The sequence below is a fragment of the Triticum urartu genome, chromosome 2 (genome assembly GCF_003073215.2).
Source record: "Triticum urartu cultivar G1812 chromosome 2, Tu2.1, whole genome shotgun sequence".
NCBI classification, from domain to species: domain Eukaryota; kingdom Viridiplantae; phylum Streptophyta; class Magnoliopsida; order Poales; family Poaceae; genus Triticum; species Triticum urartu.
Window position 1 is genome coordinate 623,688,545 of NC_053023.1, and position 24,093 is coordinate 623,712,637.

Genomic DNA, 24,093 nt, shown 5'->3' on the forward strand with positions numbered 1-24,093 from the left:
AACAAGTACAAAGAAGAGAGATTCCGAGCCAAACCCAAGAGAATAGAGAACTTCTCTTTAGAGCGGAAGAACCGGAAGAACAAGTTCATCAAGAAGCACATGATAATGAAGTAGAAGCAGATAAAGAAGTGGATTCTGATGCTGAAACGGTAGGTGGTGAAAATAACGAAGAAGGAACAACGCCAGAAGATGGAAGAACTGAAGAACAAAGGGTAGAAAAGAACCCCCGTCTACCTTATCCAACAAGAGAAGAAAGCAGCCAGGCATCGAGGGGTAAAAAAAGGTAAGGAGAAAGAGAAAGGTAAAGATCAAACCAAGAAGACACTTACTTATCCTAAAGCTATGAGACCACCTTCAAATGATGCACTCTAGTCCTCTTTTCTACAAGCTATAGTTGATCTTAAAGTCTCTTTGCATGTAACTAATATATTAAAGATTCCTACATTTGCTAAGTTCATGCATGCTATCGTTAACAATAGGAAGAATTTGAACTCAAAAGAACAGGTGACTACAATAACGGAATATCCCTTCGAGGATAAAATGTCGGAGAAGCTGGGAGACCCTGGTATACCTACTATATCCTGTTCAATTGGTAATCTTGATATAAATCGTGCTCTTTGTGACGTTGGAGCAGGAGTGAGTGTAATGCCTCTAGATCTCTATCACAAGTTGAACTTGGAAAAATGTGTGCACATAGGTATAACCTTGCAGATGGTGGATAAATCTACAAAGAAGCCAATTGGAGTGGATGACAATGTGTTATTAAGATTAGATGGGCATATTATACCTACTGACTTTGTTATCCTTGATATGCCCGAAGACGAAAAACTATCTATTATTCACGGTAGGCCATTTCTGAATACCGCGGGTGTAGTGTTGGATTGTGCAGAGGGAAAAGTAACCTTCAAAATCTATGACGAAGAAATAGTGAGGTATTTTCTAAAGAAGCCGGGAGCAAAAGAGAAGTATTTTCCACCGTCTAAGCGAGTATATGAGGTAAGTAAAGAAAATCTCAGGCCACCGGATGACCTGGAATCATACTAAGGTATGAGGCTGAGCTTAGCAACCTAAAAACCAACGCTTAATGGCTGACGCCCCTTCATTTTGTCAAATTTTTGCTTTGATGCTCTCATAAATAATCTGATGAAGAACTCTCAAAAAAGTTTGTTTTTGACATTGTGTCGTAAGAGAAATATCAAAGAAAGAAGACAGGAGGAGGAGACTAAGGAGATGGGAAAACGGATAGAAAGATGGTGTATAATGCGACCAGTCGCTCGTTTGAGCGGTCGCATGGAAATGTGGAGGAAACGTCGAAGAAGACCGGTGTGGTTGACGGCGTTCCATACGATCGCAAGCGCTCGGATGCACGGTCGTATGGAACCTTCGTCGAAACCCGCCATTGGAGTCCAGCGTAGAAGACGACATTTCATATGAGCGCAAGCCACGACTAGGATGACCAAGTTGAACAGGGCAAAAGATGGTCTTCTATATGGGCGCCTGCGCCTGCTTGATTGTCCGCATGGAGTACTGCCAAGAACGTTTTTCGCCTCCAGAGAGGTCGAGCGCAAGCGCTCGTATGGGCGGTCGTCCCATGTACGCAAACCCTAGATCGCCTGATTTGTCCTAATGGGTCGTATGGGTGGTCGTCCCAGGTACGAAAACCTTGTGAAGACGAACTCATAAAGGACAGTCCATGGTTATCGACATTAGGAGCCAACCTGGGTTCTCATTCCTGAAGATAAGAAGATTCCAACTCTAGAATGCTCGGGAGCTAGTGATGGTGCAATACTTCAAGGGTGGCCTCTTGGCAAGAATCCCAACAGCAGGCCAACCTCGGGGCCCAGGTGGCCAGACAAGGAGTCTGACAACATGAGGGGGCCCCGAGGCCTAGACAAGATTGGAGATCATATTGGCGAACAAGACAAGATGGTGACGGCTTGAGATTGGATAGATCCTCTATAACTCTAGCACTTGTCCCCTATACAAGGCGAGGGTAGGGGGTAGACATACTCATCTACTCTCTGGTAGAACCATACTCTCGGTAGCCATTAATACAAATCAAAAGTAGGACGTAGGGTATTACCTTTCCATGACGGCCCGAACCTGGGTAGCTTACTCGTGCGATATCTGTTACGGTACTTCCAGCCACATTCGCCACCCTACCAAAGGTAGTAACGGTTTTTCGTACTGCCACATGGTATCTTTCGGCCCACATGTGCCGCGTGGTGTCTTTAGGTCCATTAACAACCCATGTTGCTTCTGGGCCCATTTAGAGTGTGTGGTGACTTTTGGCCAATTAACGGCTTGTGGTGTATTTGGTGTTGGAAATATGCCCTAGAGGCAATAATAAAGTGGTTATTATTATATTTCCTTGTTCATGATAATTGTCTATTGTTCATGCTATAATTGTATTAACCGGAAACTGTAATACATGTGTGAATACATAGACCACAACATGTCCCTAGTGAGCCTCTAGTTGACTAGTTCGTTGATCAATAGATGGTTGTGGTTTCCTGACCATGGACATTGGCACTGGCGGAGCTAGCTAGGAATGGCTGGGGGGCCAAGGCTAAATCATGGGTGTTTGAGGGTGTAAACTGCTAAAAAAATCCTCATCTAAGTCCTCCCTCAAAAAATTTCTTCATAGTTTGGTCCAAAGTTGGGGGGGCACAGCCCCCCCCCCAGACTTGCACATAGCTCCGCCACTGGACATTGGATGTCATTGATAACGGGATCACATCATTAGGAGAATAATGTGATGGATAAGACCCGATCCTAAGCATAGCACAAGATCGTGTAGTTCGTTCGCTAGAGCTTTTCTAATGCCAAGTATCATTTCCTTAGACCATGAGATTGTGCAACTCCCGGATACCTTAGGAGTGCTTTGGGTGTATCAAACGTCACAACATAACTGAGTGACTATAAAGGTGCACTACATGTATCTCCAAAAGTGTCTGTTGGGTTGGCACGAATCGAGACTGGGATTTGTCACTCCTTGTGACGGAGATGTATCTCTGGGCCCACTCGGTAACGCATCATCATAATGAGCTCAATGTGACTAAGGAGTTAGTCATGGGATCATGTGTTACGGAACGAGTGAAGAGACTTTCCGGTAACGAGATTGAACAAGGTATAGGGATACCGATGATCAAATCTCGGGCAAGTAACATACCAGCGGACAAAGGGAATTGTATACGGGATTGATTGAATCCCCGACATCGTGGTTCATCTGATGAGATCATCGTGGAACATGTGGGAGCCAATATGGGTATCCAGATCCCGTTATTGGTTATTGGCCAGAGAGGTGTCTCGGTCATGTCTGCATGGTTCCCGAACCCGTAGGGTCTACACACTTAAGGTTCGGTGACGCTAGAGTTGTAATGGGAATAGTATGTGGTTACCGAAGGTTGTTTGAAGTCCCGGATGAGATCTCGGACATGACGAGGAACTCCGGAATGGTCCGGAGGTGAAGATCGATATATTGGACGAAGGGTATTGGAGTCCGGAATTGTTTTGGGAGTACCGGGTGACGACCAGCATGACCGAAAGAAGTTTTGGAGGCCTCAGCAAGCGTTGGGGGCCATATGGGCCAAGGGGAGGGGGCACACCATCCCACTAAGGGGTTGTGCGCCCCTCCCACCTCATCTCACGTTCCCTCAAAAAAAACCTCATCTCACGTAACCTGGAGAGGTGGGAGCGCCTCCCCTGGGGCAGCTGCCCCTCCCAGCTTGGGGGCAAGTTTCCTAGGGGTGGGGGCACCCAAACCCATCTACGGTTTCCCCTGTGGCCGTTGCCCCTCCCCTAGGGAACCCCTAGGGCGCCTCCTCCTCCCCTCTTCCCCCTATATATAGTGAGGGAGAGAGAGGGCAGCTGAAACCCTTCCCCTGGCGCAGCCCCTCCCTCCTCCAGCCCCTCCTCCTCCTCCGTAGTGCTTGGCGAAGCCCTCCTGGAGAACCACAAGCTCCACCACCACGACGTCGTGTTGTCGAAGCTCTCCCTCAACTTCTCCTCTCCCCTTGCTAGATCAAGAAGGAGGAGACATCCCCGGGTTGTATGTGTGTTGAACGTGGAGGCGCCATCCGTTCGGCGCTTGGATCGGATCTTCCGCGATTTGAATCGCCGTGGGTACGACTCCATCAACCGCGTTCTTGTAACGCTTCCACTTAGCGATATTCAAGGGTATGAAGATGCACTCCTTCTCTCCCGTTGCTAGTATCTCCTAGATTGATCTTGGTGACACGTAGAAATTTTTTGAATTATTACTATGTTCCCTAGTAGTGGCATCATGAGCTAGGTCTATGCGTAGATTCTATGCATGAGTAGAACACAAAGTAGTTGTGGGCGATGATTTGGTCAATTTGCTTACCGTTACTAGTCTTTTCTTGATTCGGTGGCATTGTGGGATGAAGCGGCCCGGACCGACCTTACACGTATGCTTACGTGAGACAGGTTTCATCGACTGACATGCACTTGATGCATAAGGTGGCTAGTGGGTGTCTATCTCTCCCACTTTAGTCAGATCGGATTCGATGAAGAGGGTCCTTATGAAGGGTAAATAGCAATTGGCATATCACCGTTGTGGCTTTTGCGTAGGTAAGAAACGTTCTTGCTAGAAACCCATAGCAGCCACGTAAAACATGCAACAACAATTAGAAGACGTCTAACTTGTTTTTGTAGGGTATGCTATGTGATGTGATATGGACAAAAGGATGTGATGAATGATATATGTGATGTATGAGATTGATCATGTTCCTGTAATAGGAATCACGACGTGCATGTCGATGAGTATGACAACCGGCAGGAGCCATAAGAGTTGTCTTAATTTATTGTATGACCTATGAGTCAATGTAAACGCCATGTAATTACTTTACTTCATTGCTAACCGTTAGCCATAGTAGTAGAAGTAATAGTTGGCGAGACAACTTCATGAAGACACGATGATGGAGATCATGGTGTCATGCCGGTGATGAAGGTGATCATGCCACGCCTCGAAGATGGAGATCAAAGGCGCAAGATGATATTGGACATGTCATGTCACTTTATGATTTGCATGTGATGTTTGTCATGTTTACATCTTATTTGCTTAGAACGACGGTAGGATAAATAAGATGATCCCTCACTAAAATTTCAAGAGATGTGTTTCCCCTAACTGTGCACCATTGCGAAGGTTCGTTGTTTCGAAGCACCACGTGATGATCGGGTGTGATAGATTCTAACGTTCGCATACAACGAGTGTAAGCCATATTTACACATGTGAAACACTTAGGTTGACTTGACGAACCTAGCATGTATAGACATGCCTCGGAACATGAGAGACCGAAAGGTCGAACATGAGTCGTATAGTAGATGCGATCAACATGGAGATGTTCACTGTTGATGACTAGTCCGTCTCACGTGATAATCGGACATGGCCTAGTCAATTCGGATCATGTATCACTTAGATGACTAGAGGGATGTCTATCTGAGTGGGAGTTCTTAGGTAATATGATTAATTGAACTCATTATCATGAACATAGTCTAAATTTTCTTTGCAAATTATGTTGTAGATTAATAGCTCATGCTTTAGCTCCCTATTTTAATACGTTCCTAGAGCAAGACTAAGTTGAAAGATATTGTAAGCAATTGTGCGGACTAGGGCCGTAGTCTTAGGATTGTCCTCACTGCTACACAGAAGACTTCTGTCCTTGATGCACCGCTCGGTGTGCCAACCCCTCTGGCGTCGTCTGTGGATGTTGTGAACATCTGGAGACACGTTCTGATGACTACCTGATAGTTTAGTGTGCCATGCTTTACGGCTTAGAGTCGGGTCTCCAAAAGCGTTTTGAACGCCATGGAACATATGAGATGTTCCAAGAGCTGAAATTGGTATTTCAGACTCATTCCCGTGTTGAGAAGATGAGACCTCTGACCAGACCTTTGCCTACAAGATGGAGGAGAATAGCTCAGCCAGTGAGCATGTGCTCAGAATGTCTGGGTGCTTCAATCGCTTAAATCAAATGGGAGTTAATATTCCAGATAAGGGAGTGATTGACAAAGTTCTCCAGTCACTATCACCAAGCTACTAGAGCTTCGTGATGAACTATAACATGCAAGGGAAGATGATCTCGGAGCTGTTCATCGAGCTTAAGTACATGAAGGTAGAAATCAAGAAGGAGCATCAAGTGTTGATGGTTAACAAGACCACTGGTTTCAAGAAGGGCAAGGGCAAGAAGGGAAACTTCATGAATGGCAAGCCAGTTGCCGCTCCAGTGAAGAAACCCAAGAACCCAAACCCGAGACGAAGTGCTTCTATTAGGGGAACGGTCACTGGTAGCGGAACTGCCTCAAATACTTGGTAGATAAGAAGGCTGGCAACTTCAACAAAAGTATATTTGATATATGTGTTATTGATGTGTACCTTACTGGTACTCCTAGTAGCACTTGGGTATTAGATACCGGTTCAGTTGCGAAGATTGGTAACTTGAAACAAAAGCTACGGAATAAACGGAGACTAGCTAAGGGCGAGGTGACGATGTGTGTTGGAAGTGTTTCCAAGGTTGATGTGATCACCATCGCACGCTCCCTCTACCTTCGGGATTAGTGTTGAACCTAGATAAATGTTGTTTGCATTGGTGTGTGCATTGAGCATGGACATGATTAGATCATGTTTATTGCAATACGGTTATTCATTTAAGTCAGAGAATAATGGTTATTCTATTTACATGAATAATACCATCTATGGTCATGCACCCAATGTGAATGGTTTATTGAATCTCGGTTGTAGTGATACACATGTTCATAACATTGATACCAAAAGATGTAGAGTTGATAATGATAGTACCACTTTATTGTGGCACTGCCGCTTAGGTCATATTGGTGTAAAGCGCATGAAGAACCTCCATACCGATGGACTTTTGGAGTCACTTGATTTTGAATCACCTGACACATGCGAACCATGCCTCATTGTCAAGATGACTAAAACCCTGTTTTCTGGAACAATGGAACGGGCAAGTGACTTGTTGGAAATCATACATTCTGATGTGTGCGGTCTGATGAGTGTTGACGCACACGGTGGATATCATTATTTTCTCATCTTCACCGATAAATTGAGTAGGTATGGGTATATTTACTTAATGAAGCATAAGTCTGAAACGTTTGAAAAGTTCAAGCAATTTCAGAGTGAAGTTGAGAATCATCGTAACAAGAAGATCAAGTTCCTACGATATGATCAAGGGGAGAGTATTTGAGTTATGAGTTTGGCAATCACTTAAGACAAGGTGGAATAGTTTCACAGTTGACGCCACCTCGAACACCATAGTGTAATGGTGTGTCCGAATGTCGTAATCGCACCCTATTGGATATGGTGCGATATATGATGTCTCTTACCGATCTACTGCTATCATTTTGGGGTTATGCATTAGAGACAACTACATTCACTTTAAATAGGGCACCATCTAAGTCTATGGAGACGACACCGTATGAACTATGGTTTGGCAAGAAACCTAAGTTGTCGTTTATTAAGGTTTGGGGCTGCGATGCTTATGTCGAAAGGCTTCGGCCAGAAAAGCTCGAACCCAAAGCGGACAATTGTGTATTCACAGAATACCCAAAGAAGACGATTGGGTATACATTCTATCTCAGATCTGAGGGCAAAGTTTTTGTCGCTATGAATAGGTCCTTTCTCAAGAAAGAGTTTCTCTCAAAATAATTGAGTGGGAGGAAGATAGAACTTGATGAGGTTGTTGAACCTTCACTTCAACCAGAGAGTAGCGCAGCACAGAAAGATGTTTCTGTGGCACCTACATTAGTTGAAGAGAAAGCTAATGATAATTATCATGAAGCTTCAGATCAAGTTACTATCGAACCTCGTAGGTCGACATGGGTGTGTACAACTTCTGAGTGATAACCCTGTCTTAAAGGTCATGCTACTGGACAATGATGAACCTATGAGCTATGGAGAAGCGATGGTGGGCCTGGATTCCAACAAATGGCTAGGAGCCATGAAATTCGAGATAGGATCCATGTATGAGAACAAAATATGGACTTTGGTGGACTTGCCCGGTGATTGGCAAGCCATTGAGAATAAATGGATCTTTAAGAAGAAGACAAACGCTGATGGTAATGCCACCATTTATGAAGCTCGACTTGTCTCAAAGAAGTTTCCGATAAGTTCAAGGAGTTGACTATGATGAGACTTTCTCAATCATAGCGATGCTAAAGTCTGTTAGAATTATGTTAGCAGTTGTTGCATTTTCATTTACGAAATCTGGCAGATGGATGTCAAAACAAAGTTTCCTTAACGGTTTCTGAGAGGAAAGGTTGTATGTGATACAACCAGAAGGTTTTGTCGATCCTAAGCATGCTAAAAGGTATGTAATCTCCAGCAATCCTTCTATGGACTGGAGCAAGCATCTCGGAGTTGGAACATAAGCTTTGATAAGGTGATCAAAGCTTTTGGGTTCATACAAAGTTTGCAAGAAACTTGTATTTACAAGAAAGTGAGTGGGAGCACTACAACATTTCTGATAAGTATATGTGGATGACATATTGTTGATCGGAAATGATGTAGAATTTCTGGAAAGCATAAAGGTTTGTTTGAATGGAGTCTTTCAAAGGAAGACCTGGGTAAAACTGCTTACATATTGGGTATCAAGATCTATAGAGATAGATCAAGACGACTGATAAGACTTTCACAGAGCACATACCTTGACATGATCTTGAAGGAGTTCAAGATGGATCAGTCAAACAAGGAGTTCTTGCCTGAGTTGTAAGGTGTGAAGTTAAGACTTGATGCTCGACCACGACAGAAGAAAGAGAAAGGATGAAGGTCGTCCCCTATGCCTTAGCCATAGGCTCTATATGATATGCCATGTTGTGTACCACACCTGATATGTGCCTTGCCACGTGTCTGGCAAGGGGTACAGGGGTAATCCAGGAATGGATCATTGGACATCGGTCAAAATTGTCCTTAGAGGAATAAGGAAATGTTTCTCAGTTTTGGAGGTGATAAAGAGTTCGGCGTAAAGGGTTACGTCGATGCAAGCTTTAACACCTATCTGGATGACTCTGAGTAGAAAATCGGATACGTATAGTGGAGCAACCATTTGGAATAGCTCCAAGTGGAGCGTGGAAGCAGCATCTACAGTATGACATAGAGATTTGCGAAGTACATACGGATCTGGATGTTGTAGACCCGTTGACTAAACCTTTTCCATGAGAAAAACATGATCAGCACCAGTACTCTATGGGTGTTCGATTCATCACAATGTAACTAGATTATTGACTCTAGTGCAGGTGGGAGACTGTTGGAAATATGCCCTAGAGGCAATAATAAAGTGGTTATTATTATATTTCCTTGTTCATGATAATTGTCTATTGTTCATGCTATAATTGTATTAACCAGAAACTGTAATACATGTGTGAATACATAGACCACAACATGTCCCTAGTGAGCCTCTAGTTGACTAGTTCGTTGATCAATAGATGGTTGTGGTTTCCTGACCATGGACATTGGATGTCGTTGATGATGGGATCACATCATTAGGAGAATGACATGATGGACAACACCCAATCCTAAGCATAGCACAAGATCGTGTAGTTCGTTCGCTAGAGCTTTTCTAATGTCAAGTGTCATTTCCTTAGACCATGAGATTTCGCAACTCCCGGATACCATAGGAGTGCTTTGGGTGTATCAAACGTCACAACATAACTGAGTGACTATAAAGGTGCACTACATGTATCTCCGAAAGTGTTTGTTGGGTTGGCATGAATTGAGACTGGGATTTGTCACTCCGTGTGACCGAGAGGTATCTCTGGGCCCACTTGGTAACGCATCATCATAATGAGCTCAATGTGACTAAGGAGTTAGTAACGTATCATGTGTTACAGAACGAGTAAAGAGACCTGCCGGTAACGAGATTGAACAAGGTATAGGGATACCGACGATCGAATCTCTGGCAAGTAACATACCGGTGGACAAGGGAAATTGTATACGGGATTGATTGAATCCCCGACATCATGTTTCATCCGATGATATCATCGTGGAACATGTGGGAGCCAATATGGGTATCCAGATCCCGCTATTGGTTATTGGCTGGAGAGGTGTCTCGGTCATGTCTGCATGGTTCCCGAACCCGTAGGGTCTACACACTTAAGGTTCGGTGACGCTAGAGTTGTAATGGGAATAGTATGTGGTTACCGAAGGTTGTTCGGAGTCCCGGATGAGATCCCGGACGTGATGAGGAACTCCAGAATGGTCCGGAGGTGAAGATCGATATATTGGACGAAGGGTATTGGAGTCCGGAATTGTTCTGGGGGTATCGGGTGACAACCAGCGTGACCGAAAGGAGTTTTGAAGGCCCCGACAAGCGTTGGGGGCCCTTATGGGCCAAGGGGAGGGGGCACACCAGCCCACTAAGGTGTTGTGTGCCCCTCCCACCTCATCTCATGTAACCTGGAGAGGTGGGGGGCGCCTCCCCTTGCGCAGCCGCCCCTCCCGGCTTGGGGGCAAGTTTCCTAGGGGTGGGGGCGCCCAAACCCATCTAGGGTTTCCCCTATGGCCACCGCCCCTCCCCTAGGGAAACCCTAGGGCGCCTCCTCCTCCCCTATTCCCCCTATATATAGTGAGGGAGAGAGGGAAGCCGAAACCCCTTCCCCTGGCATGGCCCCTCCCTCCTCCAACACCTCCTCCTCCTCTGTAGTGCTTGACGAAGCCCTGCTGGAGAACCGCAAGCTCCACCACCACGACGTCGTGCTGTTGGAGCTCTTCCTCAACTTCTCCTCTCCCCTTGCTGGATCAAGAAGGAGGAGACGTCCCCGGGCTGTACGTGTGTTGAACGCGGAGGCGCCGTCCGTATGGCGCTTGGATCGGATCTTCCACGATTTGAATCGCCGCGAGTACGACTCCATCAACTGCATTCTTGTAACGCTTATGCTTAGCGATCTTCAAGGGTATGAAGATGCACTCCTTCTCTCTCGTTGCTAGTATCTCCTAGATTGATCTTGGTGACACGTAGGAAAATTTTGAATTATTACTATGTTCCCCAATATTTGGGCCATTTCTGCCCCGTTAGCGGCTCGTGTTGTCTTTGGACCAACTCCGTCCCTTGATGTCTTTAAACCCATTAATGCGTTGTCATGTGTGTGGGACATTTCTGATTGGCCACTGTATTGTTGATTCCATCCTGCTCTCTGTTAGCAAATGAAGATAGAGATTCAATTTAAAATAGAATTGCATAATGTGGCACTTTTCGTATCATCGGGGAAACCAGTTAAAAATAATTAGCATTGTCAGAATGTAAGTATGAAAACTACACAACACCACTAGATTACATATTGATACCACAAGCATACATGCATGACTAAAGAACATTATTGGCTCTATTTGGTCCTATTAATGTGTATGAAATGAGAAGACAATTTTTTATACAATTGAAACTGAAACTAACATAGAGCAAGTTACAACAACAAAGCAGTTAAATAGATAAGTTTTTAATAGGTATCTCATGTGTTATTGGAGTTTCGATTGGATTTCCAAAATTAATATTAGTTGATATGAGTAAATACAATGATATAAGAGAAAAGTAGTGTGCACCATACAATGAAATCTTACCTGATAAGAGTTGTTCTTCCGCTTTAAGCACTTAGCCTACAAGAACATAGAACAGTAAGACGCATGCAGATATATATAGTAGTTCAAAATGTGATCTGTTCTCATAGATCATACCTGATTCTTGGACGAGGACCAATGCAGAACAAGGCGTTCCCCATCCTCATTTCGTAAATATTTCTCGGGAGAAATAGGGGAACTTCGTGAATGTCCTCACCATTGAAGTATGTTTCCTTCAGGTAATGTCGATACTGCCACACCGCATTCTTGAAAATAGCACATGTTGCCCCGTCCCGAGTGTCAAAATCGTCCATTTTCTATAGAGCAAAGTAATTTTCATAAATAACATTATTTATACGTAACTCCTGGAGAAAGAAAGAAAATTGGCATTTACCTTCGTCTTTAGTACTCCCTCCGATCCAAAAAAGTGTTGTGGCTTTAGTTCAAATTTGAACTAAAGCTGAACTAAAGCCGCGACACATTTTTTGCATCGGAGGGAGTATAATATTTCCATGATGGGAAGATACACACATACGTTTAATGACATCGAAAACCTTCCCATTAAACTATGGCTGGCTAATGGTGCTTTGTCCACATGAATAGGTGTCCAACATATTGTCAACGATATGGAAAATAGGGTCCCCTGGGCCTGCTAAAATGTGCCGAACTCAGCAACGTAAAGCGGAAACAACAAGGCACCAAGAGATAGCGCTAAGGGACGGTGCTCGGGGCTCCCCAAGCACAAGCTCCCATCCAGCTTAGGCAGGGCAATCACGCATTTCCCCAAGCACTCTGAAGCCCCCGAGCTCTATGACTTCAACAACAACGAAGATAACTCAAGAGCCAAGCAGGTGCACGGTGCCGGACCCTGAGCACCTTCGATTCCTGCAAGCACTAGCTCTGCTCTAACGAGCCTTCTAGGGGCTTGCCAACTGATAGACAAACATGTGCATTTAATGCGAGGCCGACAAGTCTACAACGGCCCACGTCCCATAGGAGGCAATGATGATGGCTTCGCATGTCGGTTCACATCATCCCAGGCGGTAAGGCATGTTGCATGTCGTCATTGACCTCATCACTAACACCATCCTCACAAACTGTTGAAGCGTCCGCGAAGACACAAGTCCACCTTCACCACTTGAAATGCAGCGCCCATCAGAGGCTCGTGCCTCACAGAAATACCAAACTTCCCCTGCCACATGAATAGCAATGCCCATTGAAGTGTTCGCGGAAACACCAACACATGGTGCACGGGAGAAATCCAAGAAAACAACAGAAAAGTTTGCTTTTTGGCTGATATGGAAGTAAAGAAGGTTCAAATGCCTTGCTTCCATTTGTTAGACAACGACTAAGGTTGGGTGTGTTAGCTAGTGTGCTCGGTGTACACCTAGGGATCGTCGGTTCGCCCCCTCCCAACACTCTATTTTTCTCGCCCACGTCTTGAGGCAACATGCGGGCGAGCATATCAGGACGTGCGGGTTGTTGACAGTCGTGTGATATGGATCGAACGGCAATTCAAGTGTTCGGTTGTAACGCAAGAAGTAGAAGAGAAAAGATAGGTGGCCGTGTGATCCGGATCGAACAGCAATCGAAGTGTTCGGTTGTAACGCAAGAAGTAGAAGAGAAAGATAGGTGAACTCTATTGAGACGGTCATATGTTTTCGGGTCAAGTAGCTCCTTGCCACCGCAGTCCGCAAAAGGATTTGGAAAGAAAAAGTATGGTACAACAACAAAATTATGCAGTACAAAGAGCAATTGTGGCAGAGTGCTTATACAACGGAACCAAGCTTGTACCTGTGGTCTTTGTGGAACACAGTAAATTCACATGATTCCAATATGGATTTCATGCAACAACACTTCATACTACCAGAAAAGGATCCCCCGTTCTCCAAAATGCCTAACGATTGACATCAAAGCAAGCAAAGCATGTCCTCGTCGCGCCATGAGACACAAGGAATTGTAATGCTCTCTGAATTCTAAAATACGTTTGCTCCACGACACTATAATTCCAACAGGCATTATAACTAACAGATCCCTAAAATCCAAAACACGCTTCTTCGACGTCTCTTTTCTGGTAGTATGAAGTGTGTTTAATACTACCAGTGCGTGCGTGCGTGGGTAGTTGTTGGTTAGTTGTTGGGTGGAGTTTAATACTAGTAGCCCAGCCAGAAGGCATCCAGTGCTGCGCTGCACGCTTGGCTGTCCCTAGCACTGCCACTGCCACTGGCTAGCTCTCCGCTTACTTGGGGTGGCACAGACGTATCGAATTGCCTATCAGCACGACGTTGAAAGCGTACCCAAACATAGAACAGTCATGTCTCTTCCCAAACTCCTCGGATGGGAGTGCCGATCACGTCTGCTTAGAGGGTCAAGCTGCCATGATTATCTTATTTTACAGGTCGTCGTAATCACGTTGTCCATGACGGGATCACAGTAATAAACTGTACTCCAACTTGCAAGCTGAACCGAGGCCTCTTTCGGAGATGACAAATAGTCGGTGACGTTTGAGTAAAGCGAGCAATGGCTGTGGCTGGACTCCTTTAATTTTCCGCCTTTTGAGCTCACTCTTTGCCCGTCACCTAGCTGTGAGCGAATCTGGCCATTAGTTTAGTCAGTGCGTGCTGCATCCTGGATGCAACCACCCACCTTCCTGCAGCTGCAGCCCCTCCAGTGACCCCGCACGTATTATTATTACGAGAAATCCACGATCAGATAACTGCTCTTCTCAAGGAAATAGGCCATCTACCGGCAAGGGAGGGCTCCAGGTGGTCCGGGCTGTTCATCCGCAACTGTCATGGCTTCAATATCTGCACAACAGATGTACCAGTCAGAAATAAACATGCCGACGATCGAACCGACAAATGCAGATCGACAGCTTGAGCTGTAGCACTTCATAGTTTGAAAGCTGTATAGAAAAGGGGGCCAACGTGCAAGCGTCAAGGTAACCCCCTCAATCCCGATAACAACAAGAAATGGCGGAGATAATGAGATTTCCAGCCATGCATCTTCTGCTACTCTGATCCACCTGCTAGTGCTAGGTACTCAATCAAAGCCCACATGCAACATACGCAGTGCAGCTTATAACAAAGGCGGTGAACAAGACCAAAAAAAGAAGTAAAGGTGACTGAAAAATGTACGCTTCCATGAGAAGGCACGATTAACTCCTTGATGGTAATGTCGATGTACATGTAGAAAGTACAAAGGAACCTGGTAAACGGCCTCCTCTTGATGATCTGAGAATTTCTAACTGAACTAAGTGGTCAGAAAGAAGGCAGACCTATCATCTATGTACCTTATTGTCCGATTTTCTGTAGAGAAACTACTTATAAAATGCACCTAACCGCTCTGGAATGCAAAGAAGTACAGAGCCGTACCACATGAACTCTCAAGCGGGGGTTCTTCCGACATTCAGATTACAAGAAGTGTTCAACGGCTATTTACTAATCATATTGTATCGTTGGTGTCCATCCATCATCACGTGCCCGCAACCGCCAAAGCATAGGTGTCAATCAATGACTTGTACTCTTCGTTCTCAGCACACCCTCTACTTCTGAGTACACTCATTAACCTGTCGATACTCTCCGTGTCATTCTTCTCCTTGAAATATGCCAGGAGACTCTCAACATTGGTTGGTCTTGGTCTCCATTTACTTGCACTTTTAACTGCAGTGGCTTTTTCCAAACATGACAGAGATTCAGCAAACTGATTGTCCTTCAGGTACGCCGTGGCAAGGATTTCCCAGGTATTTGGTTTGGGGTTCCCACCTTTCTCAACAAATCTGTTCAGAGTTTGCTCAACCTTCACAACAAAACCTTCTCTAGAATACCATGCTAATAAAATGTTCATAGTCTTCGGATCGAAACTAGAACTTTTGGATGCCCATTCTTCGTATAGAAGTTCAGCTCCCTCTATATCTCCTAGCCTAACAAGGGCAGACAGCACCTCCTGGTAACCCAGGTTATGAATTGTCTTGAAAGTTGCTTTATACCAATTCCAAATGCGGTAGACTTCTTCCTTCTTCTGAAGGTGGCTATAGAGTGTAATGAGAAAATGGAAACATTTCTTATCCCTACCCGTTGCTCGCTTCTCAGCTTCTTTCAGGCATTCTTCTGCCTTCTCAAAGTTCTCCAGCTTGATATGCATGCTAGCAAGTGTGGTATAAGTAGTCCAGTTGGCAACAACAGACTCATCAGCAATCATCTGGTTAAAGACTCGTTCCATTGCATCAGCGTCTTTCATAGCTGCACAGCACTTTATCCAAATGTTGTAAGTGCAGACATCAAAGGCGATATTTCTTTGCTTCATCTCATCAGTAACTGTAGACACTTTCTCAGGCTCTGCAACATCCACGTAAAAATTCATCAACACATTAAAAGGTAATGTGTCAGTTGCAAACGCTTTTTTCCTCATCTGCTCAAATGTGTATTCTGTTTTCTCTTTCATCCTAGCTTGGGCATAAACATTGAGAAGAGACCCATATGTTCGCTTGTCTTTCAGTGGTTCAGGAAGCTTTTCAAAGTATTCTTCAGCATCTGGAACACCACGTACTTTTGCAATCAGATCTAACTGGATTGCCATATCACTAGATGATAGCGAAAATCTATCCCTTCGATCAGTCATCCAATCATAAACCTGTACATGACAGAAAAAACTTGATGAGAACCCATATGACTAGTAGGATTAGCCATCAAAAGGCACCCAGACAATAGCAAGAAAGGATGTCCAAACGCTTCATAAACTATCACTATCGAAGGTGAGCCTTCGAAACGATTTGCAGGGTCATTAAGGGTATTGAACTACTGTTCCTCACACTAAGTAATTGATGTCAGATCAGATAAACAGCAGCTACCATTCCAGTTAGATTCCAATTTACGATAAACTGGCACATTAAACCTTGCCTGAAATGGAGCAAGTCCAATTATGTTTATCCCTATCTCAATGTGGTTGCATATTTGTTTGATCATCCTTTGAGCAATGAATTCCTCAACATACACCGGATAATCTGCTCAAAGTATCAGCAGAGTATTTCCGATTTAAGTCCGACCTTGGCAATTAGATTTGCCGCACAACATGTACTAGCATACTCAAGTGACACAAAATTTCAGTCCAAATAGTGATCCAACTACCACCAAGCATTTCAACACTATCTGACACACGCACTAGATACAAAATTTCATAAAATTTGCAGCACCGAAGCGAACGTAATTACGCAAGCAACCATAAAATAACGCATCATTAGAGAAATTCTGTGGCTGGCATACGCATAGGCATAATGTTCAGTTAATGTTACCAACATTAGCCTCTGAATTCGAACGAAAGTAAGTCGCTCGATCACTAATCAAGCATTCAAGCAGCAACAAAGTCGGGGTTCATTAGATCTCCGAGAGACGCGACCAGGAATGGCTACCTCCAGTGCGAGGTTGAAGCGGCGGAACTTGCGGAGCTCCCTGGCGATGCGGCAGAGCTCCCACTTGTCGAGGCGGCGCTCGCCCTCGTCCCAGTCCGCGAGCGTCCGCCCCACGGGCCGGCCGCCGTGGCCCACCGCCACCCGCCGGTACAGGCTGCTCCACCGCAGCGCCGGGCGCCGCTCGAAGTCCACCGTGCCGTAGCTGTGCACATTCGCCACCTGCTGCCCGGCCGACGACGACGACGGGGCCGAGGAGGAGGCGCACCGGACCGTGAACGCGCCGCCACACGGTCGCCGCGGAGAGGGGCGGAACGGGGCCCTGGAGGAGGGGGGGAGGAGGTGGTGGAGCAGCATGGCGGCACCGGCGGTGGAGCTTTGCGTGCGGGTGGGAAGGGCGAGAGGGGAGAGGGGATAAGATGGAGCGGGGTGGGGTTCCGGCTCGCGCTTTGAGATTCGCGCGCGCGGATCGGAGGATCCGGGCCCCACTGCTCGCCGCATTCGATCTTCCCGCGCAGATTTGTATTTGTGGGCCCTGGTTGGCCCATTAGTCAGTCCGTGTTGGCTCTTCTTTCTCTGAACTATCTGAATCTGCTCCCTTGCAAACCTGGTTCTCTTCTCAAAAAATAAATGCAAACCTTGTTCTTTGCAGCCTAACATAAAAAACTGGTTCTTTGCTTCTTTCGTTATTCCGACCACTTTTTTTAAACACAGTACAGACACAAGCGATCATACATATGCGCATACACTCACCCCTATGAACACACACGCACACCCTACCTTTATGAGCACCTTCAAAAGACTGAGTCGACATATCATCTTGAGATTTACTAGTATGGTACTAACTTTTTTTTACGGGAAGGCTTGCTTTATTAATCAAATAATAGTTACATCGTCCGCTAACATTTTTATGATGAACTCAGGCGGTTTGATCTTATCGCGCACCTGATTGAATGCCATTCAACCGCGAAGGAGGAGTGAGATCGACGGGGGGAGGGAGAAAGAAAGGAGGCTGACCGGCGAGGCCATGGCAACGGTGATGGGCCACTCCCAAAGGTTAACCGGCAGAGGCAAGAAGGTCGCGCTGGGCTAAAATTACTAAATTTTGTACTTGAGCGGAAAATGGCTCAACAACTGCAAACTGAAACTAAGAAAGTAGGAGTAACTCCAACAAAGAAGGGTCGGCCATGATGTATAGGTGGACACAGGTGGGAGAAGTAACAAGCTGCTTCTACCGCCTAAACCTTTCCTTCGTCAGTGCATTTGCTGCCTGATCAGTCTATGCTTTTATAGCAGCCATGTAACGGAATGTTGTTTGTTAGGACTTGGCCTAATTTGAAATGCACAAGTTAGAAAATGATCTACCTTTTGTTTCAAAAATAATTCATAATGCCAATTGGTCAGAAATTTGAAAAGTTTAATTACAAGGAGGAGGACTGATGATGTCAATGTCACTTGGAGGACTGATGTTGTCAGTGAATACTACCAACAGCAGGTGGAAATGCTAGAGGGTCTCGGTGAAATGGATGCACTGACAGACCGTGGTTTTCTTCCTGGTATGTCCAAGGTCTGTTCTATAAGCCCCATGTTGTGCTATTAGTGAAGTCAGCTCATTTAGAAGTTAAACAAAATTTATCTACCTGGAAGAGCATGAACATGTTGCTACTTGCTAGGACTGAGAAATTAGCCACCCGGCCATCTAACAGTGCAAGCATGATTTATTTTATTTTTTCTGCAAAAGTGTACCTTCCCCGGTTTCCCCCTGCATATTTTTTGATTCGAAACGGTATCGACAGTGAAAGTGCCTTTTCCACCCAAGCAAAAGATGGGGGAATTTCTAATCTTAGTAGGAGCATTCCAAAGAAATAACTTGGTAGCCGTGTTAGCTGCGCTTGTGATGGTTTTAGGCGCGGCGTATGCCCTTTGGCTATATAATTGCGTGGTTGATGGAAATTTAAAACAGGGGTTCCGCGAGGAGTGGCTTGCATGCTAGTATTATAGCTTCCACTTTGGATTCTCTTCTTGGCTTGTTGTCAGCTTTTATCTTATGGTTTACTGCATTTTCTATGCACACACCAAATTCCCACAGATACCCGATCAGTACGTGTGTGCAACCTCATTGGTAGGTTTTGTTGCAACATGTAATTCCTTTTTAGGGGAGCATGTTTATAATTCATTCGACCAGTCTCGTTTGTGTCTTTTGTTGCAACATGTAATTCCTTTTTTGGGGGAACATCTTAATTCAGTATAACTGACACATTCTTCAATTACTACTCTCACTAAGAACAGAAGCACAAACAGATATTATCAGAACATAACAGAATATGTTGGAGCATTGTGATTTAAGAAGACTTGATATCATAGGTCACCTAAAGATCATGTACACCTGTACATGACACCTAGAGATCATGTACACCTGTACATATCATTTATCAATTATACCATCAATCATTCAGACATACCGTCTGAGATCAAGATGACCTGCCATTCCCTAAAAGAGGGGCCTGTTATCGAGACACCAACATGCTCAAGTGGGAAAATAAGTGAGCCAAGATAAGCAACTGGTTGAATCCCTGATATCATTTTCATTTTCCATTTCCCCCATGAAAGAGTTCTTCTATTTTCCACGGTGATATGAGTTATACTTTCTCCAAAAGCCCACGTGCTATGGAAACCAACACAAGCCTAGTCCAAAAGCACCGCTACAAATGTTAGCTGAACGGGCAATTTTGCCTCCGCGGCAGACGCACATTCTCAATGTAAATTGGGGCGATAACGACGGCACAAGCATGAACAAACCGCAGAAAGCCCTACCGGTGATCGGTAAATAAAGGTACCGTGATGATCCAGGAAACTAAGGGAAACTACCGCTACCGCCTGTTCCTAAGTTGGTCTCTGGTCTACGGTTGCTTGAGGCGCCCCTCGCCATCAGCAACCACGTCTGCTGAGGTGGAGCTGCGGGTTACTGAGCTAAGTTGAAATGGTTGGCAAAGAAGTTCTGCCTCTGGTTGCCGCGCATTGAGAGGAACCTCCAGCAGCAAGTCTTGATCAGAATTATCCATGTACTGCGGAGGGGCCAGCATGGATATTTTATCTGGGGGTAACATGAGTAAGTTAAATGGTGCTCCTCCAGATTTGGGCAAAAATGAACCTTTGAACTGAGGAGCCATAGCCACAGATTTGCAAACTTTTTTGGCAATCCTCATGGTTCCTTCTGCATGTTCACAAGCAAAAACAAATCAGAAAGCTTCTCCTTGTTATTCCCAATAAATCAAGGAAATGATGAAGTGTGAATTGAATACAGAGGACATTTTTCAGATGCTCACAACTAAAAACAATGTGCAAGTAGGAATCAGAGGAACTAAGATTGCTGACCTGGGCAGCTTTGCAACTGGCTTTCATGAGGCCTTTTGAGAGGCTTCATGGTGGATTTGGTAAGGTCTTTCAAAGCACTGGTATTTTCATTTCCTCCTGTTTCCTTAGTGCCTTCTCCCTAAAAATAAGAGAAACAAACACTTAATCATGTACACAACAAAGGTTGGAAGTTCATAACAGTGTACCCAGTGAAGAGAAAAGCACCAAGGCAGAATTGGCTAAGGAAAAATGGATAGAAGGAAGGGGCAATGAGATCATCATAGACTTGATACCTCTAAAGCTACTGAAACTAAAGTTGAACCTACATTTTCCAGGGTATGCTGCTTTGAGTAATGAAGTTTACCCCTGCAAAAGAGGTATAAAAAAAACCTTAGCTTCTTGATTTTCACCACAATAGCTTCTCTGACTAATAGAATGCAGAACTGTAGATAGCATTATCATGTAGTATCTGTATAGGAAACCAATGCACAATACTACTAATAGAAGTGTAGAATACCTTTTAGCAATTTCGTGTGTATGCACCGGAAACCACTTTGGCTTCTCAGGAGAAGCATTTGAATTACTTGCCCCCTTGCTTTCACTATGCACAACAAACGAGGCAGTCCCTGAATAGGATTCACTTGTAAGGTATGATTTATTATCTGCAGGAACAGAGTTTGCTTCTGAATCTTCCTCCGCTGATTTTGAGTTTGAACTTCTCAGAAGCATACTTCCATAACCAATCTCAAAGGAATCCACAGGAGTTGCACTGTGGTAAATTAGATCTTCCTCCGAGGATCCAGAAAGGTAAGATAACTGCTCTTCGTGCATTATACAATGAAGATCTTTGACAAGCATATCCACAGATGAAGACTTGGTCCGAGTGACACAGCTTCTCTTTTTTGATGGTACCAATGACTCCCAAGCATGCGATTGCGCTGAACCTGAATTCAAAAGATCAGAGAACCATCATTAACATAACTAACTTTAGTTACACAAAAAACAAGAAAGAAAGCAATTATGGGTTACAAATATAAATATTGGTAATGTAAATTGAGCTGACGGTATCACAAAGTATTATAGCTTTTTTTATGTTGATTATTGTATTTAATCGAGTTCATGTGTGGTAAAGGAAGACACTGATACGATGTTTGAAGCATTGATTTTAGGGTCGTCATTTGAATACAATATATGGACAATGATTTATCAATCACTATAAGTTCTTGAGAAATGATGATGCAGGATTACAAAGTAAGCACCAGTGAAGTGGGGTTGCTGAAGTATGTTTCAGTACTTTCAGTAAGTTTGATGAAAACAAGTACCTGCTCTGCATTATACACAGTTACTAGCACATACTCGTGCAAGGGTAGTACTACAAGAACCAACCTATAGATGTTTACAACAAGTCTTAGGGGAGATTAGATATAACATTGCAGACCAACATTTAAGTGTGTATTTCTGACCATCCATCTCAAGCTTCAAGTTCCATGTTTCTACGTTAATTGTTTCAATTGAACATAGTCATATAACCCATGGCACTCAACAAGACTGTGAAGAACATAAAAAATTTCTTATTTAGCAGCAACACATTAGGAAATTAGAGATTACTGACCAGTCATTTCACTAGCATCAGCAGAACCATATGGGGCACAACTCTCTGAATATGATAGTGCCGATCCAGAACTAGATCGACTTGGGTCGGCATCCCCCATCTTCCAGAAGTTTTGATCAGAAAATGCTCCATTCTCCCTTATGCTGTGGCTTGGCCTTTTCTTTAGCTGCCTCTGTTCCTTTAGCCTCAATGTCGGCGGCTTCAGCTTGCTAACTCTAGGTTGATCAGCATCGATATCATCACGAGAATGCATTGGTGTGTAATTCTCCAATGAACCCTTTGTTCTCCATCTCGAGCCACATGCATTGCAGAGCACTGGCTTATGTGTTGGCCCATTTCGCCAAAGTGGGGTGCCTGTTTCAGTATTTGCCATATATAAGAATAAATGCAGTACAAAATCGATATGCAAGAATGTATGCGGTATTGCAGGTGCTTATTAGCAGCGTGTCCGTCACGAGATTGTATCAGAATTTTGACAAAAAAATTGTCTTTGCTATCACAAGAGATGGTGGTATCAAGGAATGCAGCACAGAAGAACACTTAGAAACTATACATTTTTCAAGAATGTGTCTTTGAGACAACAATTAGTAATCAGTCACATACATGGTCAACTGCATATTCCAGATTTGTTTTCAGTGGTTAGTACTAGAATGTAATTATTCATTCGCTACCATACCAAATGAGGCATACCAAACGCAGATTATTAGTGAAACTGAGCTGCTTGCTTCAGTAAGAGCTAAAGAGCTACTGACTGTATGATGCCACAGATGTTAAAGCAAAAGAGAGAACTGATCTGCGTATATTACACAAAGCAGCAAATGCCTTCCACAAAATTAAGCATTTATGTAGTTGCAGCAGCTCAGGAACTCTAAATGTTTGTTTGGCAAAAGCAGATGGCTCTTGTCTTCTTGTATAAAAGGAGTGTGAGCTGCATCTAGTTGCTCATTGTCTGCACAGGTGTTCTAAGAAGTATCCCCTACACAATCATAGTCAAACAATTTGTCTGTTTGAATCATAGTCAAACAAAATTCTGAATATCTGCCAAGATGAGGTGATTCGTTCCTCATGTTCAGAATTTCGCATCCAAAGGCCTCCGAGACCTCAACCCAATCCAAGCAGGCCCAGAGCTCTATCCCAAACACCTCAGGTGGTTCGACAGATTGCAGCTAACATCTACCAAACCGCAAACGAACAGCAGTCAACAAAGAACACGCGAGATTAGGAACGGGAGCCCAGGGGCCCCGAAAGATTTCTTCCGAGACCCGGTCCCCAGATGCATAATTCGGAGAAATCAACGCCCATGACACCCAGCCGCGGAGGAACAAGGGGATAACAACAGGTGTAAAATAAGCAAGAAAAAAAAACAGGAAGCATAAAAAAATCGGTGAGCCGAAGAACAGGAGCTCACTCGTGACGCCGCAATGGCAGCAAGGACCTTCCTTTCCCATGCCTCCTCCTCCCCTCGCCCCCCACGAACAAACGAGGAAGAACCGGAGGAATTTCCAAGCAGAGAAACACGGAAAACAGAGCGGAAAAGGAGCAGTTCTCCTGTGGAAATACTACTACCAAGTAATTCGCGAGCAGAAAAAGGGGGAGGGGGGAATCAAGGGGCGGTTCTTGGGTGGTGTATGAATCTGTTCAGGCCCGGAGGGGAGTCGTGGGAACAATTCCGCAGCCCATGTGAAGTCGGAGAAGGCTTGCTCGGTAGGTGCTGTTCTTTCTTTCTTTCTTTCTTCTTCTCTGTTCTTTATTTCCTTTTCCTTCTGGTCTGTATCCAGTCTTTTGGCGAGAGGGTGAGGAGAGAGAGGGGGGAGGGGGGCGGAGAGGGGAAAGGGATTGGAGAAATAATGGAGGAAGGGAATGCAGCAGCGGAAGGGTGAGATTAGAGAAGGCCGGGTGAGTGAGTCTTTGGGTGAAAGGCGTTTGGGGGGAGGAATCCAAAAGAATTTTATTTTAGTATGGTTTAAAAAGCTGTGGGTTCTCAGTAATGACGCAGCCAAGCAACTAGGAATTGGGCAAAGTTGGACAAGGAGAGGAGGTAGGGGTAGAGATATGGTAGAGGCCAAAGCTTCTTTTATAGTACCCTGTCTTTCAGCCTTTGGGGCTTTCTTTGTTACTATGATCTAATTTAATTTC

General features: G+C 44.6%; 1 protein-coding gene across 1 annotated transcript; it reads right to left on the reverse strand.

Annotated features, from left to right (window-relative positions):
* Positions 1 to 14,708: 14,708 nt before the first annotated feature.
* On the reverse strand, positions 14,709 to 23,807 carry LOC125539260. Its single transcript, XM_048702673.1, has 10 exons — positions 23,366 to 23,807; positions 21,958 to 22,311; positions 20,863 to 21,289; positions 20,639 to 20,711; positions 20,367 to 20,484; positions 19,896 to 20,205; positions 19,454 to 19,656; positions 19,378 to 19,390; positions 16,437 to 16,485; positions 14,709 to 16,219 (listed from the first exon to the last, which is right to left on the reverse strand). The coding sequence occupies exons 1-10, from the start codon at positions 23,403 to 23,405 to the stop codon at positions 15,062 to 15,064; spliced, it is 2,745 nt and encodes a 914-aa protein (XP_048558630.1). The 5' UTR covers positions 23,406 to 23,807; the 3' UTR covers positions 14,709 to 15,061.
* Between the last annotated feature and the right edge of the window lie 286 nt (positions 23,808 to 24,093).